Source organism: Brassica napus, chromosome C9, assembly GCF_020379485.1.
Source record: "Brassica napus cultivar Da-Ae chromosome C9, Da-Ae, whole genome shotgun sequence".
Taxonomy (NCBI): Eukaryota; Viridiplantae; Streptophyta; class Magnoliopsida; order Brassicales; family Brassicaceae; genus Brassica; species Brassica napus.
The window spans coordinates 36521026-36547229 of record NC_063452.1 but is presented as its reverse complement, the minus strand read 5'-3'; the positions used below and the strand labels follow the sequence as shown (position 1 = coordinate 36547229).

The window sequence follows — 26204 nt, the reverse complement described above, 5'->3', positions numbered from 1 at the left end:
TCATCCTGTTGGTGTGTCATATCCAGCAAAATCCTTTGAGTTCTTTGGTGTGTAATATCTGAAGAAATCATAGAGGAATATCAAAGGCCTTCTGCAACCTTTGTCTGACCATTCAATCCACATCCCTTGTCAGTGATTTCCCTGGATCCACTACAACAAATCCAATTACTTCAGACAAGCATTAAACTCAAGTTTTAATTTTTAAATAAACAACTATGCCAACTCTTGCTGTGACTAGTTATTTAGTCCATCTAAGTTTAGTTCAGGTAATTGACCATACTCTCGCGAGTCTCAATTATCCTAAGATCTAGATTTAAGGTGATCAATTGTAAACTATGATTAATACCAACTAGATAAAGAACCAATTGATTATCCTAGCAATAATACCAAGTTAATAATCCATTAAGTAACCTTGGTAGAACCTTAAATCTAACAACAGAACTTCTCAAACATCATCATGAAGAACATCATAATAAATCTTAATAAAATGCATAAATATAATAGAGTAACTAGGGGAGTTCAATATCTTCTCTACGAAGGAGTTCAGATCTCTCTCTCCAAAAATAAACATAATTTACAAAACTTTAAAAACCCTAAAATATAGTCTCAAACACGTCCAGGGGCTTCCCGATAAATTACTGGAACTCCTGGGTCAAGTTGTAATTTATTTGATCATCATTAAATTCGTCGCACATGGCGTCGATTGACGCATTACGCATAGACAGACTTCGACTCCAAGTTTTCAGTATTGTTCTCTTCACAGCTTCAATATACTCCAAAAGCTCCATCATGCTCCAAAACGTACTTAAACCTGAAAAAACTCTAAAACGACTCAGAATACGTATAATAGGCTTTAAATAGGACTTGTATCATGGTTAAAAACTAGTAAAAACCATGATATAACAGTTTTGAAGATCATTGTTTGAAGAAAATAATCTAGTAACAATCTCTCTTGATCCATACACAAAAACATCAGCTCCAGAGCTAGGGTGGTCAGATAGGGAAGTTGAACGTTGTTGTTCATTTTCTAGCTACCAAATATTCTGATGTGGCGAACATTGTTCAGGCACCTATTATGCATGGAGGCGGAAGCCATGATTCTGAAGATGATTCTGAAGATGATTATGAAAAAGTTTAGTTGTTTCTTTGTATTTTAATTTAGTACTTATGTTTATAAATATTTTTGTAATGATTTTTGTTTTTTTTTTAGTTATGTTTTTGTTTGATTAATTTTATTACTTTTTATTTATAATAAGTATTTATAATTTTGAAAGTATAAAAATTATTAAAATTGCGAGGGACTCAAATGGCTCGCAAATTTGCAAGGGAAGAGGTTCCTCGTAAATGTGCGAGTGAAGTGGTTCCTTGCAAATTTTCAGTGGAATAAATTCCTTGTCAATTAACGAGGGACCAGTCTCTCAAAAATTTGCAAGAGATTTTGTTTCCTTATAAATTTGCAAAAGATTTGTGAGCATTTTGAATTTGTGAGTAACAATTTGCAAGGGAATGACTTTCCTCGCAATTCCTTTCCAAATCGCTATTTGCAAGGGAATTGCGATGGTTTTTCCTTCCAAACTGCTCTGTATCTTGTAGAGTGCTAACTTCAAGAGAGAGAGAAATAGGAATGCTGATGATAAGGGCCACTAGGTAAAGGTGCTCCGAACTCCATATTTTAGATATAAACAAGTCAGAGAAGTTTCCTTATGGACTCGACGTAACTTCCTATCCAAATAACGAAAGCATCCATTTGGTGAAACCTCAAAGCTCGCACGGTCTCAAGACGGTACTTACATCAGCTCCAACCATATTGTAACACTAATATAAATAATTGGATCTTCACAAGCGAAATGGTAGTAACACCCTTATCATGAACCAAAACAGAGACACCCCACAATTATTGGACAGGGACAAAGGATTAAAGCATACGATGATGTCTTTCAACCGAGATACCGATAAAAAGTCAGAAAGGGATGAGGCAGCTGAGACAGTAGACATCAAGGAACATGATTGGGAAGCAACTAAGTAGATTCGAATTAACAAAAACCACATATTGAAACCAGCAAGAACCACCATTGCGAACCAGATCCAATATCCAAGCCTACAACAGTTATGCCAAGCAAATCCTGACTCCCTAGAAACTCAGCTAAACCACATCCTAGACTAAAACCCCTAACAATGAAACCATCATGAGACACTAGATCATGCGGTGAAGCTAGGAACAAACAGAGATTCAAACAAAATCTTACCATCGACCCTCAGCGACACTGTACACCAAGGAGCACACCCTTGGCACCGAGAACGATGACGAGATTGGACCCAATCAAATCTCCCAATCAGATCTGATGATACCAAGCCAAAACCTATAGAAGAGACATGAAAACGAGATGAAAAGCCAAAGACATAAAAGAAATGGTGGGGGCGCTGCTCCTGACAGCTGCGGCTTAATAGAGATGAAATTGAGATGTGGCGGCAACCTTTGCCTTTGGAGAGAAAATGAACTAGGATTTGATAAAAGACTGAAACTGTAATTTTATGTTTTTTTTTTTTAACATCTAACTTTTTATTATTGATATTGTGAACATACATAGTCTTGATGCAAAGATGAAGTAAACCCTTTGCCAATTTTTCTGCAACCATATTTGCTTGCCTCTTTACCCATCTGAATTCCACCTCTTGAAATAACCGGGACCACCATCTTACTTCCCTAATCCAATTATACATACCAAAATGTAAGACTTTGTTGTTGAGAATATCCATCATCTTCTGATTGTCACCTTCCAATATTATTTTCGTATAACCCAAACTCCAACAGTGTTGCATTGCATTGATAAGAGCTTGAAATTCCACTTCCATTGCATTGAAGATCCTGTTCCCCAGAGCTTGCCCCGCAAACCGGAAAATACCCCTTTCATCTCGGACAACCCAACCAGCTTTACTTAATGAAGTTGCATTCATAAAGGAGCCATCAAAATGTAATTTTAGGTTTCCTTCAGACTAAACTCTACGTATTATAACAAAAACAGAAAAAGTTGAATACTAAGCTATATATAGTCCATTTTGCAAAATCTTCTTCTTTTTAGTTATTTTTCTTTATTAGTTTTAAATTTTTTTCAAATAAAGAAATTGCATAAGAAATTTAAAACCGTTATTTGAAAAAGGTATAAAATCAAGATCTATACTATTAAAAGGGAAGAATTTTTTAAAAAATCTACTTGAACAAGATTGTTGGACCATTTGACTATACTTAACTATTTTTTTGGTTTTACCTTTTTTTTTTTTAACTATATAAGTACTTTACATCATTTAAATGAACTCATTTATTATTATCCCATAATATATTATAATTACTCTAACAATAAATCCCCATGAATATAAGACAGATTATTCAAACATGTTTACACATAATGTGATCATTACCACATATAGTTCCACTAATAGTATAAAATTTTCAATGGTTTAGTTATGTTTAATATATATGTTGTAATGGAGAATCATCTTGTACATAATAAATATTTTTTCATTTTTACGTGAACTGAAAACTAAAAGTTTTAATGTCAATTATTCAACTATGAAACATTAATTTAATTAATTACATGCAATCAATTATTAAGATTTGATCTTACATTCTTATATATGAACTAAATGATTAATCTTATCATTAAAAATATTAAATGGGTCTATACGGGTTGGAGATTTAAATGGAATTAGTAAAAAAAAGAATGGGTTAAATAATTTTTAGTTACTTTAAAAATTCTAACAATGCATATGATAAGTTTTATTAAATTTTCACAAATGTAAAATATCTTGTGCTTTAAATCGGGTAGTTATGTTGTTTCGAACAAATATATAGGATAAATAATTAACCATTAATTATTTGAATAAAAAATATTCAAGTCATTAATTTGTTTTGTGCATAATTTGGTTTATAAATAGTATTTTAGGATATTTGGTTATTTAGAAATTAAATATAATTAATATTTATAGGTATATACTTTATATTTTAAAAATTTAAGCATTCATTTGGTTCTCAGTTCGTTTCTTTTTTTTTTGTTTCAGCTTAATTTTGGTTTTTTCAGTTTGGTACGGTTTAATTCACCCGGGTAAATATACTCAAACCTATACATTATCTTATATAAAAATAATATAAGAAGAATTTATTTAATTTCAAAAATAAACCCGAAACGGGGGTCAAAATTTAGTTATTATAATTAATGTTCTATGTAAAACATAGTTTTTATTTTCTATCTGGTGTAGCCATGACCAGAGACATAGAAGAGGAGCTGAGTGAGACTGATAAGGATGAGCCAAGTGATGAGACTGCCGTAGAAGAGAGATGTGAAGCTGAGGATACTGAAGAGAACCAGAACCAGAGTGAGACACCATGTGAGCCAACCAGTGTGTGGAGTGGACCAACTACTAGATCAAGGCTGAGAGCACAAGAGGAAAGGCTCCAGGAGATAGCCAAAATCGTGGGTCTTGGATCAAGACAAGGAGATCAAGATAAACCAGCCTGTTGGTTTAATTTAATTACTTTGTAAGGGCTTTGATTATTGGGCTTTCATTTAATTTAAACCAAAGACAATTAGGATTTTAAAATAAACCAATTTCAATTGGATTAGGATTAGAATTAGAATTAAACCATCTTGGTTTACTTCTAGGGTTTTCTGTCGATTTCTTTAAGAGACAAGGGGACGCCGCTTTTGTTTTTCAACTTTCAATCTAAGAATTATTCAGTCAACTTTGTTGTCTTGTCTCTAGCTTTCTCTGTCCAGCTCAAGAACATTGATCTCATTTAAAGGAAGGGATTCCTGTGAATCTCATCTTAGACAATACAAGGTGATCCTCTGTCTTTGAGTAGCAAACCATCCTTGGCGCCAATCCACAGGCTCAGGGAGACGACCACAGTTCAAAGGAGAGCTAGTAGCCTCTTAGAACACCCCCTATCCATCCACCTTCAAGTGATCCAGAGTTTAAGCCATACCCAGGCTGCACCAAGTGGTATCAGAGCCACTTGAAGGTTAGGGTCTGCGATTTTGACTACTCAGATCATTCATTCCATCAAACACTTCTCTTATCTTTCTATCTGTTGTAAGCCAGCTGAGCCAACCCTGCAAATCAAAAAAAAAAAAAAGAGATCTCTGATCCAAATCAAAAAAAAAAAAAAGGAAAAGCTGAAGAGTAATCCAGCTAGCTGAAGAGAAATCCAGCTCAGGGTGGTAAAGTCAGCTGGTGGCTAAATCTCTTAATACTTTCTTTTCATTCATTGGGGTTTAGTTCTAGATCTTAAGTGTAGAACTTTGTTTTTCAACTGAACTTGTGGGAAGAGCTGAGACTTGGCGATTTGAAAACTTGAGTGAGAGAGAGATACTTTTGTTCTTGGCTTTGTGTTTTCTCTAACTATTTCAGGAACAATGAGTGAAGAGAGACGAGATGGAAAGCAACCAGAGGGTTCAGGAGAACCGGCTGTCCAGCAAATCAACCTCAACCAAGTTCAATTTGAGGCTATGATGGCTGAGATAACCAGAAGAATGCAAAATACTAACAACCTCGCTCAACAAGCTAATGAAAACTTACCTGGTGTTAATGCAGGGCAAGAGAGGGACGCGGTTGCTGCTGGAGCTCAGAGAGCACGCATTGGACCTATAAGAGGGCCACGAGTTGAGATTGGGGGTCGTGGGGTTTATGGAGAACATTATCAAGAAGATTCAGCTGATGAAAGTGATGATGGATCTCAGGCTAGTCAGCATGGTAGAAACTACAACCGCAGGCGACCAGCTACTGATAACCTAGGCAATCTCAAGCTTAGAATCCCTCCATTCCATGGGAAGAATGATCCTGATGCTTACTTAGAGTGGGAGAAGAAGATTGAACTGGTTTTCAATTGCCAGCAGCTCACTGAGGAGAGAAAAGTGAGACTAGCAGCTACTGAATTCTGTGGATATGCTATTAGCTGGTGGGATCAGATTGCTACTACCAGGAGACGCAATGGAGAGCCTCAAGTAGCTTCCTGGTTTGAGATGAAAACTGTGATGAAGAAGAGATTTGTTCCTAATCACTATGGAAGAGATCTACACCAGAAGTTGAGAAGGCTTTCTCAAGGGTCTAAGAGTGTAGAGGACTATCACCAGGGGATGGAAACACTCATGTTAAAAGCTGATTTAGAAGAAGGTGTAGAAGCTACTATGGCTAGATTCCAAGGAGGTCTTAACAGAGATATACAAGATAGGTTGGAGCTACAAGAGTATGAGGACATGGATGAACTGCTACATAAGGCTATTTTGATTGAGCAGCAGAACAAGAGGAAGAGCTCTACCCGGTCTTCATATACTCCTGCTCCAAAACCGGCCTACTCCAAGGAAGATAAGCCATGGGATAAGTCCAAGGACGGTTCTTCTTCAGCAGAGACCAAGAGAGATGACAAGGGTAAAGGAGTAGCCACATCTACTAAGACCAGGAACATTAAGTGTTACAAGTGTCATGGCTTTGGTCACTATGCTAATGAGTGCGCCAACAAGAAAGTGATGACTATCATAGCCAACGGGGAGGTGATATCTGAAGAGGAGGACGCCGGCCAAGAGTCAGATGAGGAAGGCGTGGAGTACCCTGTCCATGGAGAGCTACTAGTCACCAAGAGACTTCTCAATGCTCAACCTAAAGCCAAAGAAGATGAGCAAAGGGAAAACTTGTTCCACACCAGATGCTTGGTTCAAGAAAAGGTTTGTAGCTTGATCATTGATGGAGGAAGCTGTACTAATGTAGCAAGTGCTGAGTTGGTAGAAAAATTGGGTCTTCAAGTGTTTAAGCATCCTAAACCATATCTCTTACAATGGATCAATGATGAGGGTGGATTAAAGATCACCGAGCAAGTGAAGGTCTTGCTATCAGTGGGAAAGTACCAGGATGAGATCACTTGTGATATAGCACCCCTTGAAGCTAGCCACATCCTTCTTGGACGTCCATGGCAGTATGATAAGAGATCAGTACATGATGGCTTTACCAACAGATACACTTTTATCCTTAAGGAGAAACAAGTTACCCTGGCGCCAATGACCCCTCAGGAGGTACACCGGGATCAGATGCATCTCAAAATGAAGAGAGGAGAGTCCAAGACCGCCAGCAAGTCCTTGCTTCTTGAAGAGACCAGCCAGGTAAGTAAACTCAACCTCTTTGCTACTGCTAAAGATATCAAAACTGCTGTGATTGAACAATCAAATTTGATACTAGTGGTTTATAAAGAATTGTTGAGCTCTACTACTAACCCTGCTCCTGAGATTCCAGAGGAGATTGAGTGCCTTTTGCAGGAGTATAGAGATGTGTTCCCAGAGGACAATCCAATAGGTCTGCCGCCTATTAGGGGAATAGAGCACCAGATTGATTTTGTACCAGGAGCTACTTTACCGAACCGTCCAGCATACAGGACCAACCCTGTGGAGACCAAGGAGCTTCAGAAACAAGTCAATGAGCTAATGAAGAAGGGACATATGAGGGAGAGTATGAGTCCTTGTGCTGTACCTGTCCTCTTGGTACCAAAAAAAGATGGGAGCTGGAGGATGTGTGTGGACTGCAGAGCCATCAACAACATAACAGTTAATTACAGGCATCCTATTCCTCGCTTAGATGATATGCTAGATGAGTTACATGGTTCATGTGTCTTTTCTAAAATTGATTTAAAGAGTGGTTACCACCAGATTAGAATGAAAGAAGGAGATGAGTGGAAAACTGCTTTTAAAACTAAGCTAGGATTGTATGAATGGCTTGTGATGCCTTTTGGGCTTACTAATGCACCTAGTACTTTCATGAGATTTATGAATCATGTCTTGAGAGCTTTGATAGGACGATTTGTAGTTGTTTATTTTGATGATATCCTGATTTACAGCAAGAATATGAAAGAACGTGTTAACCACTTGAAACAAGTTCTAGATGTGCTTAGAAAAGAAAATCTGTATGCTAACTATAAGAAGTGTTCTTTTGGCACAAATAACCTTGTCTTTTTAGGTTTTGTTGGGACTTCACAGGGCATACAGGTTGATGAGGAAAAGGTGAAAGCTATCAGGGAGTGGCCGATTCCTAAGTCTATTGGAGAGGTCAGAAGTTTTCATGGACTTGCTGGCTTCTACAGGAGGTTTGTGAGAGATTTCAGTACGGTTGCAGCACCACTGACTGAAGTAATCAAAAAGAGTGTAGGTTTCACTTGGGGACCAACCCAAGAAGAGGCAATTCAAATGCTAAAAGAGAAGTTAACAAGTGCTCCCTTACTTGCACTTCCTGACTTTTCTAAAACTTTTGAAATTGAATGTGATGCATCTGGTATTGGAATTGGAGCTGTGTTGATGCAGGATAAGAAACCCATAGCTTACTTCAGTGAGAAACTAGGAGGAGCCACCTTGAACTATCCTACCTATGACAAGGAGCTGTATGCCTTGGTGAGAGCTTTACAAGTGTGGCAACATTACTTGTGGCCTAAGGAGTTTGTGATCCATACAGATCATGAATCCCTTAAACATCTCAAAGGGCAACAGAAGCTGAACAAGAGACATGCCAGGTGGGTGGAGTTCATTGAGACCTTTCCTTATGTCATCCACTACAAGAAAGGTAAGGAGAATGTAGTGGCTGATGCACTCTCTAGAAGGTATACTCTTTTATCTTCAATGGAAACTAAAGTCTTAGGATTTGAACATATCAAATCTTGCTATGCTAATGATCCTGAGTTTAAAGATGTGTTTAGAGAATCTGAGAAACATGCTAGTGGAAAATTCTACCAAGTAAAGGGATTTCTTTTCTATGATAACCGCCTGTGTGTTTCTAGTGGTTCTTTGAGAGAATTGTATGTTAGGGAAGCTCACGCAGGAGGGCTGATGGGACACTTTGGAGTCGCCAAAACACTCTCCACCTTGCAAGAGCACTTCTACTGGCCGAGTATGAAGAAAGAAGTGGAGCGTGTGTGCTCAAGGTGTGTCGTGTGCAAACAAGCCAAGTCTAAGGTCCAACCAACAGGTTTGTATACACCTCTCCCTATTCCTACTGCACCATGGATTGATATCTCTATGGACTTTGTCTTAGGATTGCCTAGAACTAGGAATGGAAAAGATAGTATCTTTGTGGTTGTTGATAGATTTTCTAAGATGGCTCACTTCATACCTTGTCATAAAACTGATGATGCATCTTTGGTAGCTGATCTATTCTTTAGAGAAGTTGTTAGATTGCATGGTATGCCTAGGACTATAGTTTCTGATAGAGATACTATGTTCCTTAGCTATTTCTGGAAAACTCTGTGGGGAAAGTTGGGAACTAAGCTATTGTTTTCAACTACTTGTCATCCCCAAACTGATGGTCAAACTGAATCAGTCAATAGGACATTGTCTACTCTTTTGCGTGCCATCATTAAGAGTAACATTAGGACATGGGAGGATTGTTTACCACATGTAGAATTTGCATATAACAGAGCAGTGCATTCAGCTACTAAACTCTCACCTCTTCAAGTTGTTTATGGTTTTAACCCATTGTCTCCTCTTGATTTATTTGCTTTACCTTTAAAAGAACAAACTAACCTTGATGGCAAGCAAAAGGCCGAGTTTGTTTTGTCTTTGCATGAACAGGTCAGGAAGAACATTGAGGAGAGGACCAAGATGTATGAGAGACAGAAGAACAAGGGGCGCAAGGAGCTAGTACTTGAGCCGGGTGATCTTGTGTGGATTCACATGCGGAAAGAGAGGTTTCCTGTTGAGAGGAAATCAAAGTTGCTACCAAGGAAAGATGGACCTTTCAGAGTGCTGAAGAGAATCAACAACAATGCCTACCAGATCGATCTTGAAGGGAAGTACACAATCAGTTCTACTTTCAATGTTTCTGACTTGGATCCTTTTATTGCAGATAATTTGGATTTGAGGTCAAATCCTTTTAAAGGAGGAGGGGATGGTGTAGCCATGACCAGAGACATAGAAGAGGAGCTGAGTGAGACTGATAAGGATGAGCCAAGTGATGAGACTGCCGTAGAAGAGAGATGTGAAGCTGAGGATACTGAAGAGAACCAGAACCAGAGTGAGACACCATGTGAGCCAACCAGTGTGTGGAGTGGACCAACTACTAGATCAAGGCTGAGAGCACAAGAGGAAATGCTCCAGGAGATAGCCAAAATCGTGGGTCTTGGATCAAGACAAGGAGATCAAGATAAACCAGCCTGTTGGTTTAATTTAATTACTTTGTAAGTGCTTTGGTTATTGGGCTTTCATTTAATTTAAACCAAAGACAATTATGATTTTAAAATAAACCAATTTCAATTGGATTAGGATTATAATTAGAATTAAACCATCTTGGTTTACTTCTAGGGTTTTCTGTCGATTTCTTTAAGAGATAAGGGGACGCCGCTTTTGTTTTTCAACTTTCAATCTAAGAATTATTCAGTCAACTTTGTTGTCTTGTCTCTAGCTTTCTCTGTTCAGTTCAAGAACATTGATCTCACTTAAAGGAAGGAATTCTTGTGAATCTCATCTTAGACAATACAAGGTGATCTTGTGTCTTTGAGTAGCAAACCATCCTTGGCGCCAATCCACAGGCTCAGGGAGACGACCACAGTTCAAAGGAGAGCTAGTAGCCTCTTAGAACACCCCCTATCCATCCACCTTCAAGTGATCTAGAGTTTAAGCCATACCCAGGCTGTACCACTATCTATTATTATTTGATATTCTCTCATTATTCTATTTTGTAAAATAAGAAAATTATATTAATTTTAAGTATTTCATGTATGTAGGTGATTAGTATAAATTTATGTAGAAAAATACAAGATATATATTTATAATATTTCCCTTACAACTTATTTTTATTTTTAATATTTGGAGGAACGTTGGATATGGTCTAAAAGTTTATCCATCAAGATTTGATATTTACATTTATCAAACAAAAAATGGAATGGGTTGATAAGTAGATGCCAGAGGAACCGAAATGCATAATATATAGCGCCGTTTCAGACCAAACATCATAACGTTCACACATGTCACATGTGACATTGTCCTCTCCACATGCCATTCTTCGCTCCCAGCCAAAACCCAGTTTTGATCTTTCTTCACTAATTTTACAATAATTCCACATTTAGCGATAACAAGGACAAATAAAACTTTTTTTTTTTTGAATTATACAGAGGTATCCTGGCCCTACATAAATGATCCAGACTAGTCACATATCGGTTTTCTATCTCTGCCGATGCCGAAATGTTAATTCTCCAGTGCCCGGGATTTGAACCCAGATGACCGTACTCAGAGCTATAAACCCTTTACCACTAAAAATAGAAGTCCCGATTCAAGGACAAAGGACGAAGGAAAAATAAATCGAACATAAACTATAGTAATATTACTATTTAATCATCAACAGACACTTCTTCAACATCGTTATGAAATAATTGGTAGTTCAGGATTTAGCTCACTGTATTTTTTGTGGGTTTAATGCATGTTACAAATTAATACATTATACTGTACTCACTTCTTCCCATATAATTTGATAATCCCAATTGAATTCCTATTTAGAGAACCAAATGCGCTGTTGTTAGAACAAAGGTCGCAACTCAATGATAATATTGGTCATTATCATTGCTTTAGTACTACTTAATTTATTATTTACACCTAGTGTCTGAATAAATTTATTAGTACCAATAAGACTTATTACTGGGTTCACTCCCTAGAGTGAACCTTTAAATTCGTTTTCCAGTAGAATTTTATTATTTTAAATTCGATATTTTTTAAAAAGGTAAACAAAATATTGTCAAGTTATTTATGTTTTTAAAATAAAAAAAAGTAAAAAAAAATAGTAGTTACAGAAAAAAAAATTAAAAAAAAATATTTTTAACATCGTCAGCAAAACACTAAACCTTAAATTCTAATCTTTAAACATTAAATCCTAAACCCTAAACCCTAAACCCTTGGGTAAACCCTAAACCCTTGGATGAACTATAAATCCTTGGATAAATCCTAAACTCTAGATAAAAAACACTAACACCCTAAACCCTAAATCCTAAACCATAAACCCTAAACCCTTGAGTGTTTTAATGTTTAATGATTTTGATTTAGAGTTTAGGATTTATCCTAGAGTTTAGAGTTTACCCACAGGTTTAAGATTTATGATTTAGGGTTTAGGGATTAGGATTTAGGGTTTAATGTTTTGCTGACGACGTTAAAAATATTTTTTTTTGTAATTACTATTATTTTTTATTTATTTCTTTTTACCTTTTAATTTTAAAAACATAATATAATTTGACAATATTTTGTTTCATTTTTTTAAAGATATCAAATATGAAATAACACAATCCTATTATGGGGTGAATCGAAGAATAAGTATTCCAATTACAGACATAAGTTTATCAACCCGTAAAACTAATCGGTAGATGAAAAAAAAAACCTATTTAGAGTAGAAATAGATAGAGAAAGAAGTTAATGATAAACAAGAAGAAAAAAATATTGTATAGTTGGTTTGTTGTTAATTTGGGTTTAAAGCGATTCCCTGAGTTCTTCTATGCAAACAATTTGAGTGTGCTCATATAATGATTTTTTCTTTTGTTATAAGCTCATTTAATGATATAATAGAATAACGACAAAGGTGCAGTGAATATTATATGAAAAACTTTGGTAGCTATGTATCGACTGAAATAAGTAATGTTTAAAGTAACTTTAAGTTTTTTTTGTACCTAAAGTAACTTCAAGTTGTTTGGAATCTTTTAAGAAATTCTTATGTCCAATACAATAAGTAATGTCTAGAGTAGCTTCAAACTATTTGGAAGCTTTAAGTAAAACTTAAAATGAAATCTGTTTCCATGACCTGGGCTTGAACAGTTTAAACCCGGACACTCACTAATAGATCTCCATGAATTTTGCAACTACATGAAAAATTTATGTAAAATTTAACAATCGATTTGATATTGTAAGATACTTTGAAGTTGGGGAATCAATAGAAATACAAATTTTTTTAAAAAAAATTGAACTAGAAACCTTTATGCAAATGCATCGTTTACACGTGTTAGTTAAGTAAACGGAATTGGTTCTCCAACATACTTTTAAGCTAAAATTACTTAAAATGCCATTCCGAATTAGTCCACATTATAATTCCTAGTATTGAAGAAATTTTTTTGCTCTATATATATGTTGACAGGAGATGCTACTCTTGTCCTAAATAAATCTGTAAGCACTTTCATCAAAACAAGAATGGTGTGCAGAGCAGAAGAAGCTTTGAAGCAGAGAGAGAACCTAAAGAGGTGTAAACAAGATCATGATCGCCAAAAGAAGAAGGTGCAATCAATCACAGATTGCAAGAAAGAGAAAAGTTGTAGATTCAAGCGAAGCACTTCTAATCTCGACCAGGACGGCGCTTCCTCAGCCATATTTTTCCTTGCTTGCATTGCCTGCTCATCCTTCTCCAATAATCTCTAATTATTCCCGCTGTAAGAGCATCCACAGTTAATTACTTTTCATACAACGTTTAATTAAATCGTAGTCTTCTATTTGTTAATTCTGTTGTTACCTTATCTTGTGTTATAATTTTCTTATTTTTTATTTTCATGTTTTAATCTATGTTCGTGTTATAGTAATATACAACAGTTATGGAAACAGTTTTGAGGATGCAAATTTAAGATGCGTCGCTTGTGTTCGTATAATTGTAAGGATATAAAAAATTTGTATTTGTATATCGAACTTCTGTTAAGTATGTTAACATATGGTTAAAGTTTCTGTATCCTAAGATATATTAATTGTCGACTGGTTTGAGAAAGTGTTAGAAGAAATTATATACATGCTAGAAGATGTATCAAATATATATATAGTGTTTCATGCACTAATCACAAAGTAATATATGAAGTGATACAACAAGTCCTATAGGAAGTTGAGCTGTGCGACTGCTTAAATATATAAGTGGATAAAAGCATGAGGTCGATTTGGACAAATCAAAACGGTGACTGCTGAGATGGATAGTCATTTTGATAGTATATCTAAGATGAGGAAAAAATTATTTATTCTTATGAAAAAGAAAAGAAAAATTGGTTATAAATCCCAGAGTTTAAGCTGAGCAATCAGTATAAATGCTAAGAAGCCATTTTACGAAGATTCACGCACCTAGGGATATTTCAGAGATGCACGCAAGTGTTGGGGGTGGATTTACATCCTCCCTCAAGGCTCATTAAACAATGTACTAAGCCCATTTGGTTAGAAAACCCTAGACATATCTTTCTATAAATAAGGAGCTCCTCCTTATGAGAAAGGATCTCTTCTTCCTTTTTACACATTAAACACTTCTTACAAAGAATTTATAGATTTAGATTTACTTGATCACTCTTGTAATACAATCTTTGATCTATAAATTCTTTTTGATGTTCTTTTTCCATTTGATTTCAATGTTGATTTCTCTTTAGCCTCAAGAATTTAAGAAATCTATTTCTTAAATTCTTCATTGTATGAATCCGACAAACACACCATTTTCGGTTCAAACAGTTGGCGCTAGAAGGAGGGGGCTAGAGAGAACTATCTTGAAAGCATGTTAAATTTGGGAAAATCCTAGATCTGTGCCCATCAAACTCAGTCCAAGAGATAAGTTTACAAAACGATGTCTCATTATTAAATTCGATTTCATTGACTATAGCATGATATATATGCATAATCAAGGAGAAGGATTTGAACAATTTAAAAAAAAAAATATTATTATTGGATTTAGGAGTCGCCGGTCAAAACGGAGATGGTGGGACAACCTAGCGTATGACGGAAGAAGAGATCGGCCAGAGCTGTTTCTCCTGCAGTAGCCGTACCGTCCAGATAGAGCTCTCCGACAAAGAAAACAAAGGCGGTCGCAGGTCGATCCGTGAGCTGACGAGATCCAGACAATTTCTAATCTCCGGCGAGCTTGTAAAAGGACGAGGTCGTCGTTGAATCCTCAGATCCGTCGAGCTCCATTCAACTGCAACCGATAGCAACCTAGCGCGATCTGGATCAAAGGAAACCGATCCCGTAATCACCTTGTCAATTGTCGGCGCCAACTGTGGAGACTCTCGAACGTGCTCCAAGTTCGAGACTAGATCACGGCGAGGAAAACTTCCTCCTTTTCATCCCTACGCTGACGATCTTCCACCGGCAACGTCACCAAGATCCCCGCAAGTTATAACAAAGACCACGGTGGTTCATCAACAGAGCATCTCTGAAACTTGAAGCTTTCACCGTTGCTTGACAAGGCCTCAAAGCTCTCCGTTCTTGAGTTCCCCGACGAGATCGTTGACTGTGAAAGGCAAGCCTCACTTCGCTGACTTCAACCTGGTTCCTTACGAATGTGGAGGCTTCGTTCACCCTTGGATTGATGCATTAGCTATGGCCCGAGTGGGTCTCGAGGAGCTTAGGTTGAAGAAGATGGTTGCCTCAGACGAAAGCCTTGAGCTTCTTTCAAGTTCCTTTGCGAGTTTCCCCGTCTCTTGTGCTCGTTTGTTTCTCTCCGAAACTGGCACCAACAGGAGAGGAAAAGAGTTCGGTAAGAACAAGCTCATCTCCTGATCTCGCAAGACTGCAACGATGGAGCTCGATCTTGCAAGATAAGCTCACGGACCAGAGTTCTACACAAGCCTGGCTTCACAAGATTGTTTACCGCTCAAAACGCATTCCAATCCGTCGTTAAGTTTAGCTTCTTGGACAGAAGCAATCACGTGACGGCCTTGGCAGTAACGCTTTGATCTACGCACCGGCTTCTTACACTTCACCACCATCACGTCTTCAAAAGCTCTGTACAACCAGAAATGTCGAGCAGAAAACACGATCTCGGCAGAGGATGCAATGGTCGCGGCGATGTTGTGAGAAGATCAATTTGTAACACACGGATTCATCACAGTTCATCCGTGTCTCTATAGTGGTTATTACAAGCTTCTGTGTAAATCAGAGCTCAGCAACCTCAACCGCACGAGTCAAGATTCTCTGCAAGTGGATATAAGAATAGCTTGATTTATTACTTCCTTCTCGACAACCACGTCCTCGGACACTTCTTTCTTCTCCACACTAAAGATAAGCCCTCTCACTAAATCATCACATGCTTTAATCACTTTTATATTATACATATGTCTCATGGTGAAGATCATAGCTGTGGTTTATTATTTAAAAAAAAAAAACTCTAACCTTTTCATTCTCGTATAACCTTTATGAGATGATATTAATAAATAGCAGTTATCATATTCGTGGGTTATGCAAAAGTTGCTTGTTTCTTTTGGTTTATACTAATCTGATCATGATCATGTTTTTTGTGAGCCAGTGATCGTTAGGCCAAAGAGAATCAACAAGCGGTTGCCACCGTCATGTCCTCACGCTTCGAAAGATGAGCTTTCGACTACGAGCTTGTCGGGAACAGAACAAACGGCACAAGCCAGCACGTTTTTCAACATCATCATAGCCTGACGAACACACAAGCCAACAGCTTGCTTGGCACACACGATCTCAACACGAGACTTCGGGTCGGCAATAGTTCGGTAAACGTGTATTTTAGGCACAAGTTTAAATTGAACTTGCTTTTTATTAGACACGAGTTTGCGGTTGACTCACTTATTGTTAGACACGAGTTTACAAAAACTCTTCTTTGACTAGGCATGAGTTTACAGAAACTCTCCTTCTACTAGGCACGAGTTCTCACTAAACTCGCCTTCGTCTTAGCATGAGTCTAGTAAACTGGTCTTTCGCTAAGCACGAGCTTAAAGCAAACTCGTCTTTTACTAAGCACAAGTTCAAACTAAACTCGCCTAAATCGTCATAGGCATGAATGTGTCTAGTTCATTGTCTAATAACCCATTTTCGTAAAATTCACAGAGATCGACTTCATCTCTCTCTACGAACTTGGGGGGACTTACTGTTGGGGGTAGATTTACATCCTCCCTCAAGGCCCATTAGACAATGAATTAGGCCCAATTTACTATAACCCTAGGTTTCATCCTTCTATAAATAAGGAAACACTTCCTTTTAGGAAGGGATCTTCTCCTCTTCTTAGATTTTAAGAACATATTTTCATAGAGATTTTGTATTCTAAGGTTCACTTTACCCTTGTAATCATCTTGGTGATGAACCTTCAATCAATGAAATCTCTTTTATAAACTCAGTGGTGCTTGCTTTATTATCCGTGACATGCACATTGCTTAGTAATTATTATATTACTACTATCAAATCAACTTGTGAGCACTAAGCAAAAACAAATTCGATAGCTTGCTAATTAATTATGCAACAGTTGGTTATTTCTTTTGGTTTATATTGGTCTAATCATGATCATGCTTTCTGTCAACCAGAGCCAAAGAGGATAACAGAGCCAACAAGCGGTTGCCACCACCATATGTCCTCATGCTTCAAAAGATGGCTCTCAGCTACGAGCTTGTCAGAAGCAGCACAAGCCAACAACTTGCTCGGTACACACGATCTCAACACGAGACTTCGGGTCGGCAATAGTTCGGTAAACTTGTATTTTAGGCACGAGGTTAAATTGAACTTGCTTGTTATTAGGCACGAATTTGCATTCGACTCGCTTATTGTTAGACACGAGTTTACAAAAACTCGTCTTTGGCTAGGCATGAGTTTACAGAAGCTCTCCTTCCACTAGGCACGAGCTCTCAGTAAACTCGCCTCTGTCTTAGCATGAGTCAAGTAAACTCGTCTTTCGCTAAGCACGAGTTTAAAGCAAACTCGCTTCTTACTAGGCACAAGTTCAAAATAAACTCGCCTAAACCGTCATAGGCATGAATGTGTCTAGTTCATTGTCTAATAAACCCTATTCGTAAACTTCGCAGAGATCGATTCTATCTCTCTCAACGAACTTGGGGGGACTTACTGTTGGGGGTGGATTTACATCCTCCCTCAAGGCTCATTAAACAATGTACTAAGCCCATTTGGCTAGAAAACCCTAGACATATCTTTCTATAAATAAGGAGCTCCTCCTTATGAGAAAGGATCTCTTCTTCCATTTTACCCATTAAACACTTCTTACAAAGAATTTATAGATTTAGATTTACTTGATCACTCTTGTAATACAATCTTTGATCTATAAATTCTTTTTGATGTTCTTTTTCCATTTGATTTCTATGTTGATTTCTCTTTAGCCTCAAGAATTTAAGAAAACTATTTCTTAAATTCTTCATTGTATGAATCCGACAAACACACCATTTTCGGTTCAAACAACAAGGTGTGTGACCGTCCCTGATAGAGTAGAATATTCTGTTAATTAGAATATTATGTTGTTACGATCTGATTTTTGTAAAGATTGTATTCTCCACACTTTGTGGAACTGTATAGCTTATTTAAAGCTTGTAATCGTAATATAAACATTGAGGGAAATCAGTTTACTTTTGATATCAGAGCCAGGTTGGTTGTTATGACGACCTCGATCCCTGTCAGCAAAGAATACTCAAATCATGTATGCAAACTGCACAAAGCCATTTACGGTTTGAAACAGGCTACACGAGCTTAGAATTCTCGGTTTGCTAACTACATCAAATCTCTTGGTTTTATTTGCAGTCACAGCGACGCCTCCTTGTTCATATTCAACAAAGGAAACCGCAAAACCTACCTCACTAAATCATCACATGCTTTAATCACTTTTATATTATACATATGTCTCATGGTGAAGATCATAGCTGTGGTTTATTATTTAAGAAAAAAAAACTCTAACCTTTTCATTCTCGTATAACCTTTATGAGATGATATTAATAGATAGCAGTTATCATATTCGTGGGTTATGCAAAAGTTGCTTGTTTCTTTTGGTTTATACTAATCTGATCATGATCATGTTTTTTGTGAGCCAGTGATCGTTAGGCCAAAGAGAATCAACAAGCGGTTGCCACCGTCATGTCCTCACGCTTCGAAAGATGAGCTTTCGACTACGAGCTTGTCGGGAACAGAACAAACGGCACAAGCCAGCACGTTTTTCAACATCATCATAGCCTGACGAACACACAAGCCAACAGCTTGCTTGGCACACACGATCTCAACACGAGACTTCGGGTCGGCAATAGTTCGGTAAACGTGTATTTTAGGCACAAGTTTAAATTGAACTTGCTTTTTATTAGACACGAGTTTGCGGTTGACTCACTTATTGTTAGACACGAGTTTACAAAAACTCTTCTTTGACTAGGCATGAGTTTACAGAAACTCTCCTTCTACTAGGCACGAGTTCTCACTAAACTCGCCTTCGTCTTAGCATGAGTCCAGTAAACTCGTCTTTCGCTAAGCACGAGCTTAAAGCAAACTCGTCTTTTACTAAGCACAAGTTCAAACTAAACTCGCCTAAATCGTCATAGGCATGAATGTGTCTAGTTCATTGTCTAATAAACCATTTTCGTAAAATTCACAGAGATCGACTTCATCTCTCTCTACGAACTTGGGGGGACTTACTGTTGGGGGTAGATTTACATCCTCCCTCAAGGCCCATTAGACAATGAATTAGGCCCAATTTACTATAACCCTAGGTTTCATCCTTTTATAAATAAGGAAACACTTCCTTTTAGGAAGGGATCTTCTCCTCTTCTTAGATTTTAAGAACATATTTTCATAGAGATTTTGTATTCTAAGGTTCACTTTACCCTTGTAATCATCTTGGTGATGAACCTTCAATCAATGAAATCTCTTTTATAAACTCAGTGGTGCTTGCTTTATTATCCGTGACATGCACATTGCTTAGTAATTATTATATTACTACTATCAAATCAACTTGTGAGCACTAAGCAAAAACAAATTCGATAGCTTGCTAATTAATTATGCAACAGTTGGTTATTTCTTTTGGTTTATATTGGTCTAATCATGATCATGCTTTCTGTCAACCAGAGCCAAAGAGGATAACAGAGCCAACAAGCGGTTGCCACCACCATATGTCCTCATGCTTCAAAAGATGGCTCTCAGCTACGAGCTTGTCAGAAGCAGCACAAGCCAACAACTTGCTCGGTACACACGATCTCAACACGAGACTTCGGGTCGGCAATAGTTCGGTAAACTTGTATTTTAGGCACGAGGTTAAATTGAACTTGCTTGTTATTAGGCACGAATTTGCATTCGACTCGCTTATTGTTAGACACGAGTTTACAAAAACTCGTCTTTGGCTAGGCATGAGTTTATAGAAGCTCTCCTTCCACTAGGCACGAGCTCTCAGTAAACTCGCCTCTGTCTTAGCATGAGTCAAGTAAACTCGTCTTTCGCTAAGCACGAGTTTAAAGTAAACTCACTTCTTACTAGGCACAAGTTCAAAATAAACTCGCCTAAACCGTCATAGGCATGAATGTGTCTAGTTCATTGTCTAATAAACCCTATTCGTAAACTTCGCAGAGATCGATTCTATCTCTCTCAACGAACTTGGGGGTGGATTTACATCCTCCCTCAAGGCTCATTAAACAATGTACTAAGCCCATTTGGCTAGAAAACCCTAGACATATCTTTCTATAAATAAGGAGCTCCTCCTTATGAGAAAGGATCTCTTCTTCCATTTTACCCATTAAACACTTCTTACAAAGAATTTATAGATTTAGATTTACTTGATCACTCTTGTAATACAATCTTTGATCTATAAATTCTTTTTGATGTTCTTTTTCCATTTGATTTCTATGTTGATTTCTCTTTAGCCTCAAGAATTTAAGAAATCTATTTCTTAAATTCTTCATTGTATGAATCCGACAAACACACCATTTTCGGTTCAAACAACAAGGTGTGTGACCGTCCCTGATAGAGTAGAATATTCTGTTAATTAGAATATTATGTTGTTACGATCTGATTTTTGTAAAGATTGTATTCTCCACACTTTGTGGAACTGTATAGCTTATTTAAAGCTTGTAATCGTAATATAAACATTGAGGGAAATCAGTTTACTTTTGATATCAGAGCCAGGTTGGTTGTTACGACGACCTCGATCCCTGTCAGCAAAGAATACTCAAATCATGTATGCAAACTGCACAAAGCCATTTACGGTTTGAAACAGGCTACACGAGCTTAGAATTCTCGGTTTGCTAACTACATCAAATCTCTTGGTTTTATTTGCAGTCACAGCGACGCCTCCTTGTTCATATTCAACAAAGGAAACCGCAAAACCTACCTCCTTCTTTACGTAGACGACATCATCTTGACAGCCTCAGATGATGAGTTTCTCCGCAACATCGTCGCAAAACTAAAAGGCGAGTTTCCCATGTCGGACTCAGGTAAACTGCACTATTTCTTGGGAGTCAAGTGCGATTTTAATAAAGAAGGCATCTTCCTCAGGCAATAAGCATAAGCTATAGACATCATCAATCGAGCTGGAATGAAAGAATGCAAACCATGCGCAACACCGGTGGACCTAAAGGCTAAGCTGTCACTTGAAGATGGCGATTTAATCTCAGATCCCACACAGTAGTCTTGCAGGAGCACTACAATATCTCATATTAACAAGGCCGGACATCTCTTATGCCGTTCACCAAATTTGCTTATACATGCATGCTCCACATACTCCTCATCTTCATGCTCTCAAGCGGATCATCCGTTATCTCCAAGGCACTCATTCCCGCGGCATGCAGCTAAGGAAAAACAATATTGATCAACTTGTGGCTTACTCAGACGCAGATTGGCAGGTTCTCCTGACACTAGAAGATCCACCTCAGGGTATTGTGTTTACTTTGGAGATAACCTTGTCTCTTGGTCCTCAAAACGACAATCTACTATCTCTCACTCTAGTGCCGAAACAGAATACAAAAGGGTAGAGAACACAGTTGCTGACTTATGTTGGGTACGCAATCTATTCCTCGAGCTTGGTTTTCCGATCAACAAAGCCTCACTGGTCTACTGCGATAACGCCAGCACCGTTTACCTTTCTCATAATCATGTGAAGCACCAACGCACAAAGCATGTCAAAATCGACATTCACTTCGTCCGTGAGAAAGTCGCCATAGGATAAGTTAGAGTGCTTCATGTGCCATCTTCCCTCCAATTTGCAGATATATTTACAAAGTGTCTACCAACGTCTCTCTTCAACGAGTTCAAAAGCAGCCTAACGGTCGTGAGACCCGACCATTTGACTGGAGGAGGGTGATAGAGTAGAATATTCTGTTAATTAGAATATTCAACTACAAGAAATATCGGTATTGGTAGCATCCGAAAAACGCTACTATAGGGCTTTCGTAGCATTTTTGTAAACGCTATGACAGCCGCAGCTATAATAGACCTCCCCCCTTTATCGTAGCATATCTTCATGTCCTATAATAAATAGAGATATCGTAGCATTTAAGTTTTGTTATATTAAAACATTTTAATAGCACCATAATTTTGCTATTATATGGTTTTCTATGGCATTTTTCATGTGGCATAACATAATTTATAATTTATAATGACACGAATATAATGCTATAATCAAAAATAAAATAATAAAATATGTTAAATTAATTTATTAAAATTTAATTATTTAAAATTAAATTAAAAATTAATTCATAAATAAAAATTAAATTTTATTGATTAAAATCAGTATGCAAATAATTAAAGAATACATTAAACCATAAACAAATAAAAAACATTAAACCAAACCATGATTAACCTAAGGTTTACACATAAACCCGGTTTAGAAATTAAAAAAAAAAACTAAACCAGCTTAACCTAAAAAAAAAATATCCTATCTCTGCACCAACTCTTCGCCGCCGTCAACCGCATCAATCTTTACTCTTCCACCACCATCAAACTTCTTATCTGTATCTCTTCCCTTGCCTCTGAACCAACTCCATCTCTTCTGTTTGAACGGGATTCAGTCGACTAGAGTGAAATAAGTCAGAAACGGGATGACTAAAGACGTTTTATTAGATTCGAAATGAAGGGTTACAAGGGTGACAGGAAAGTGAAAGAGCAACAAGATCAAAGAGATCGCCTAAAATCCTAGATCTAGCCGCTTAGTATGTCCAACGCAAAAATCCTCTTTCTTGTTGCTTCCTCTCCCCCTTTTATAGGTCTTCTGTCCTTGATGCCCTAATTTCGTACCTCTTTGGGCCTTGATGCGAGACGCCGAGTATGCGGGCCTGGACAAAGTTCCCCCCAAGCCGGGTACTTTTGGTCGGCTTACTCGACCGGCTAAAAGTACTCTAAGGTTGAGCTGACGCGTTTAGCCACCGAGCTGACCAAACTAATCCGACTTGCTGGATTAGGGCATGTTATTCGATGGGCCTTGTGGAGGGATGTAATCCATCTCCTACAATAAGTCCCCCCCAGTTCACTTGTGAGCGACACGGTGGTCTCAGTGAATTTGTGGGTCAGGTTTATTCGGATAGCAGGTTCTAATACAAGGGATAACCCTTCCTGGTTTAGTTGTCGGTATGTGCTTTTAGTCGCGTGATGTTCTGTAGGTGTCTCTGGTCGACTGAATAGCGCTTGTCTTGACTCGCTTACTTGCATATCTGCTTTTATGATGGGATACAGTTTACTCGGGTGATAGATCATCTCGGATAAAACGACGGGGATCGGTTTTGCTGGTTAACCGGGGGGCCGGTTTAGATAGAGACCAGGAATTGATTCCGGTCTGACAACCTGATTGAAAACCGGTTCAAGCGAGAAACCGAACCGTCGCGAGTAGGTTTCTGGGTATTTAGGCGGCCTTTTGAGGCCCATTTAGGCCTTTGTAGACCTAATGATTGTGCTCGGAAAACGTGCCTTCGTTTTTGCTATAAATAGGTTTTTCTCCTTTGCTTTCGTCATTCTTCTCTGCAGATTCAGGTATCATGTTTTCTCTCCCTTCTCTCTACTTTTACTTTCTCTCTCTAGATAGGTTTTTCTTCGTATAGACTCGTTGTTATCGTTCGGTGGTTGTAGTCGTCCCCTGAATTAAGGAACATGCCTCCGAGAAGTCGATTGTCGCGAGAAGAGAAAGGGAAGGACATCGCAGATTCTCCGAGTCCAACCAGAGATGCGTCAGCGACCGGTAGTCCACTGGACGATTTTGACTTGATTCATCGCGATGCTCATTGGATGATTCGTGATGAAGGCGCGGATCGTGTTGAAGTCGGGAACAGTGATGTGAGCGGAAGTGAGGATAGAGGGGGAGACCAAAGCGATACCGCGACTGATTCCGAACGTGGCGACGCTGATGAGTCCGGTCGGTCCCCGACGCCTTCGAGACGGGTTCGCACGAGAGTTTGTTTCGACCAGATAGACTGTCGTCCAACTATTTACCATCCTGGTGGGATCTTCGAAGAGCTGGCTCCGCTGCCACCCGGACTGCTACGGGACCCGCGGGCTCAGTCGTGGGGGAACGTGTTTGGTTCTTGTGCTTCTCACCATACCGTGAGGGATCAGTTAAGGGCGAGCGGCGGTGCTGGCGTTACTTACATCATCCCGTCTGCTGAGCAGCCTCCCTGGTCGCCTTCGGTTGGTTACCAGTGCGTGTATGAGTCCTATTTCGGGGATCATACGAAGCTATGGTTCCCGATTCCTCGGTTGGTGACGTCTTATGCATTCCGCCGAGACATTGCCATTTCTCAACTTTTGAACGGGTCTCTGCGAATAGCCGTCATGTTAATGGTAATGGCAGCTGAGATGGACATCTCGATGAGCTTGAGGGTCTTCGAGGAGCTGACTTTCACGAAGGCGGAGCCAAACGGGATCTTCTCGGTGAAAATGCGTTCGAATTACAACGTCTTGACCGGTCATCCAAATAAGACGCAGGATTGGCAACGCGCGTATTTTTTGGTGAAATCTAATGAACATGCTTTCGAAGAGCCGCCGGGGGACGACTACCGCGTTTTGTGGAATCGACAACTCGGTAGAGACTCGTCTGTTGGATTTTCGTTTTAGTCGTTAGTCCTAACTCTTCTTATCCTTGTATTTGCAGTTCGTCATCCGAACACGATCGCCTGCCCCGACAAGTTTTTTGAGAGTGCTCAAGCGATCGCGGCGCACAGTCATCTTCGTTGGCCGGATCTCAATCGGGAGGGGATACGTCGTCAGCAAGCTAGGATCGCTAGAGGTAAGCCTGCTGGTTGGTTTTAGGTCCTATTCGAGTTTCCTTTTGCGATTTTCATGTTGATTCTCTGCTTCTGTAGTTGATTGGGAGTCGAGGCTTCCTTGTGTTCTCGGTCCCCGTAAGTCGCGCCTCCCTTTATTTACTTGCAAACAACAGAGACTTCTCGACAAAGCTAGAGAAATGGATGGAGTTCCGGATCTAAGCCCCTTGTTAAAAGGGAAGTTGCAACTGCTCTCGAAGAAATCGACTAAAGTCGATCCCCAGGGACCGCCTCACTCCGGAGTCGACGTCACTTCTGAAGGTGGTGGAACCTCCCGAGAAGGGGCCTCCAAAGAAGGAGCCTTCAGAGAGGAGGGCCCTATTACAATCTATCAAGGGGGCAGAGCAGAGACTTCTGCTTCAGGTCCCAAGAAGAAAAAAAAGAGCAAAAAGACTAAGGTGGGAACGACCGACGAGGCTCCTCCCGAAGAGTCTGCTTCCCTCGATGCGACTTCCGAGGGTTCGAAGGCTAAAAAGAAGAAGGATGGGAGGAAAAGGTCTCGTGGCGGGGAAGCTTCCTCTGCCGATAGAGGTGAGAGCCTAGCAGAAGGGCAAGAGGCTATTTTAGTCAGGGCGGCGCCAGACGGTCACCCGAAGAAGAGAACTAAGAGGTCTGTTGAGGCAGAGCCCCGTCCTTCTACCTCCGACGCGAATGCCGCTGACGCGACCTTTGTCTACGCTGTTGGGGAGGCCAGCGGCACTCCTGAAAACCTGTCGGAGGAAAGGAGGAAAACCAGCTCGCGAGAAGGAGGTTGTGGTGGTGAGCCCGCGAGGTCTTCTCCACACTCTTCTACGAGAAAAAGATCTGGATCTGAAGGTGCCGTAGCGAAGAGAAGGAGGATCGAATTCCCTGATCGCGTCGAGTTTTCCTACAACGAGACAACTCCCCTAATCCTTAATCCCCTTAGGTGCGCGGAGCTGACGCGTCAAATTCGTGGTGGGACGAAGGAGATGTCGCTGTTCGAAGACCTTTACTTCAAGAATGAATACATCGACGCTGCTTCCTCGAGAGCACGGGTATTTGCGCTACCTTTCACCTTTTATCTCCTTCTTTAATTTATTGGGTTCATCTATCTCACGTGGTCCGTGTTTGTCGTTCTGCAGAGTGACGGGAGCATGAACTTCCTTGGTGAGAAGTACGACAGTGCTCTGAAGCAGATGATGATCCAGTTGGGATCTTCAGAGAAGCTTGCTCAGGCAAGGTTGAAATCCATCGAGAAAGTAAGGGCGTAGCATAAGAA

The 26204-nt window shown here is 39.1% G+C and overlaps 3 protein-coding genes across 3 annotated transcripts; 2 read left to right on the top strand and 1 right to left on the bottom strand.

Annotated features, from left to right (window-relative positions):
• Positions 1 to 473: 473 nt before the first annotated feature.
• On the bottom strand, positions 474 to 3102 carry LOC111212740. Its single transcript, XM_048769483.1, has 3 exons — positions 2475 to 3102; positions 2247 to 2360; positions 474 to 811 (listed from the first exon to the last, which is right to left on the bottom strand). The coding sequence occupies exons 1-3, from the start codon at positions 2953 to 2955 to the stop codon at positions 636 to 638; spliced, it is 771 nt and encodes a 256-aa protein (XP_048625440.1). The 5' UTR covers positions 2956 to 3102; the 3' UTR covers positions 474 to 635.
• A 1154-nt stretch (positions 3103 to 4256) lies between these two features.
• On the top strand, positions 4257 to 10588 carry LOC125592639. Its single transcript, XM_048767964.1, has 7 exons — positions 4257 to 4473; positions 5407 to 7338; positions 7411 to 7523; positions 8016 to 8542; positions 8834 to 9101; positions 9597 to 10136; positions 10526 to 10588. Exons 1-7 carry the CDS (start codon positions 4257 to 4259, stop codon positions 10586 to 10588), a joined length of 3660 nt encoding a protein of 1219 aa, XP_048623921.1.
• A 2524-nt stretch (positions 10589 to 13112) lies between these two features.
• LOC111212741 lies at positions 13113 to 13728 on the top strand. The gene has a single exon (XM_013872385.3). The coding sequence runs from the start codon at positions 13122 to 13124 to the stop codon at positions 13407 to 13409; it is 288 nt and encodes a 95-aa protein (XP_013727839.2). The 5' UTR covers positions 13113 to 13121; the 3' UTR covers positions 13410 to 13728.
• The last annotated feature ends 12476 nt before the right edge of the window (positions 13729 to 26204 follow it).

What these genes read in the sequence shown, in the direction of transcription:
- LOC111212740 (XM_048769483.1), bottom strand. Translation starts at nt 2,955, where the DNA reads ATGAATGCAACTTCATTAAGTAAAGCTGGTTGGGTTGTCCGAGATGAA. An exon ending in TTTTCTCTCCAAAGGCAAAG is followed by an intron (nt 2,361 to 2,474) that starts GTTGCCGCCACA and finishes TCTCTTCTATAG; the next exon opens with GTTTTGGCTTGGTATCATCA. An exon ending in AGTGTCGCTGAGGGTCGATG is followed by an intron (nt 812 to 2,246) that starts GTAAGATTTTGT and finishes GAGTTTTTTCAG; the next exon opens with GTTTAAGTACGTTTTGGAGC.
- LOC125592639 (XM_048767964.1), top strand. Translation starts at nt 4,257, where the DNA reads ATGACCAGAGACATAGAAGAGGAGCTGAGTGAGACTGATAAGGATGAG. An exon ending in GGAGATAGCCAAAATCGTGG is followed by an intron (nt 4,474 to 5,406) that starts GTCTTGGATCAA and finishes TAACTATTTCAG; the next exon opens with GAACAATGAGTGAAGAGAGA. An exon ending in CTGAACAAGAGACATGCCAG is followed by an intron (nt 8,543 to 8,833) that starts GTGGGTGGAGTT and finishes ATTGTATGTTAG; the next exon opens with GGAAGCTCACGCAGGAGGGC.
- LOC111212741 (XM_013872385.3), top strand. Translation starts at nt 13,122, where the DNA reads ATGTTGACAGGAGATGCTACTCTTGTCCTAAATAAATCTGTAAGCACT.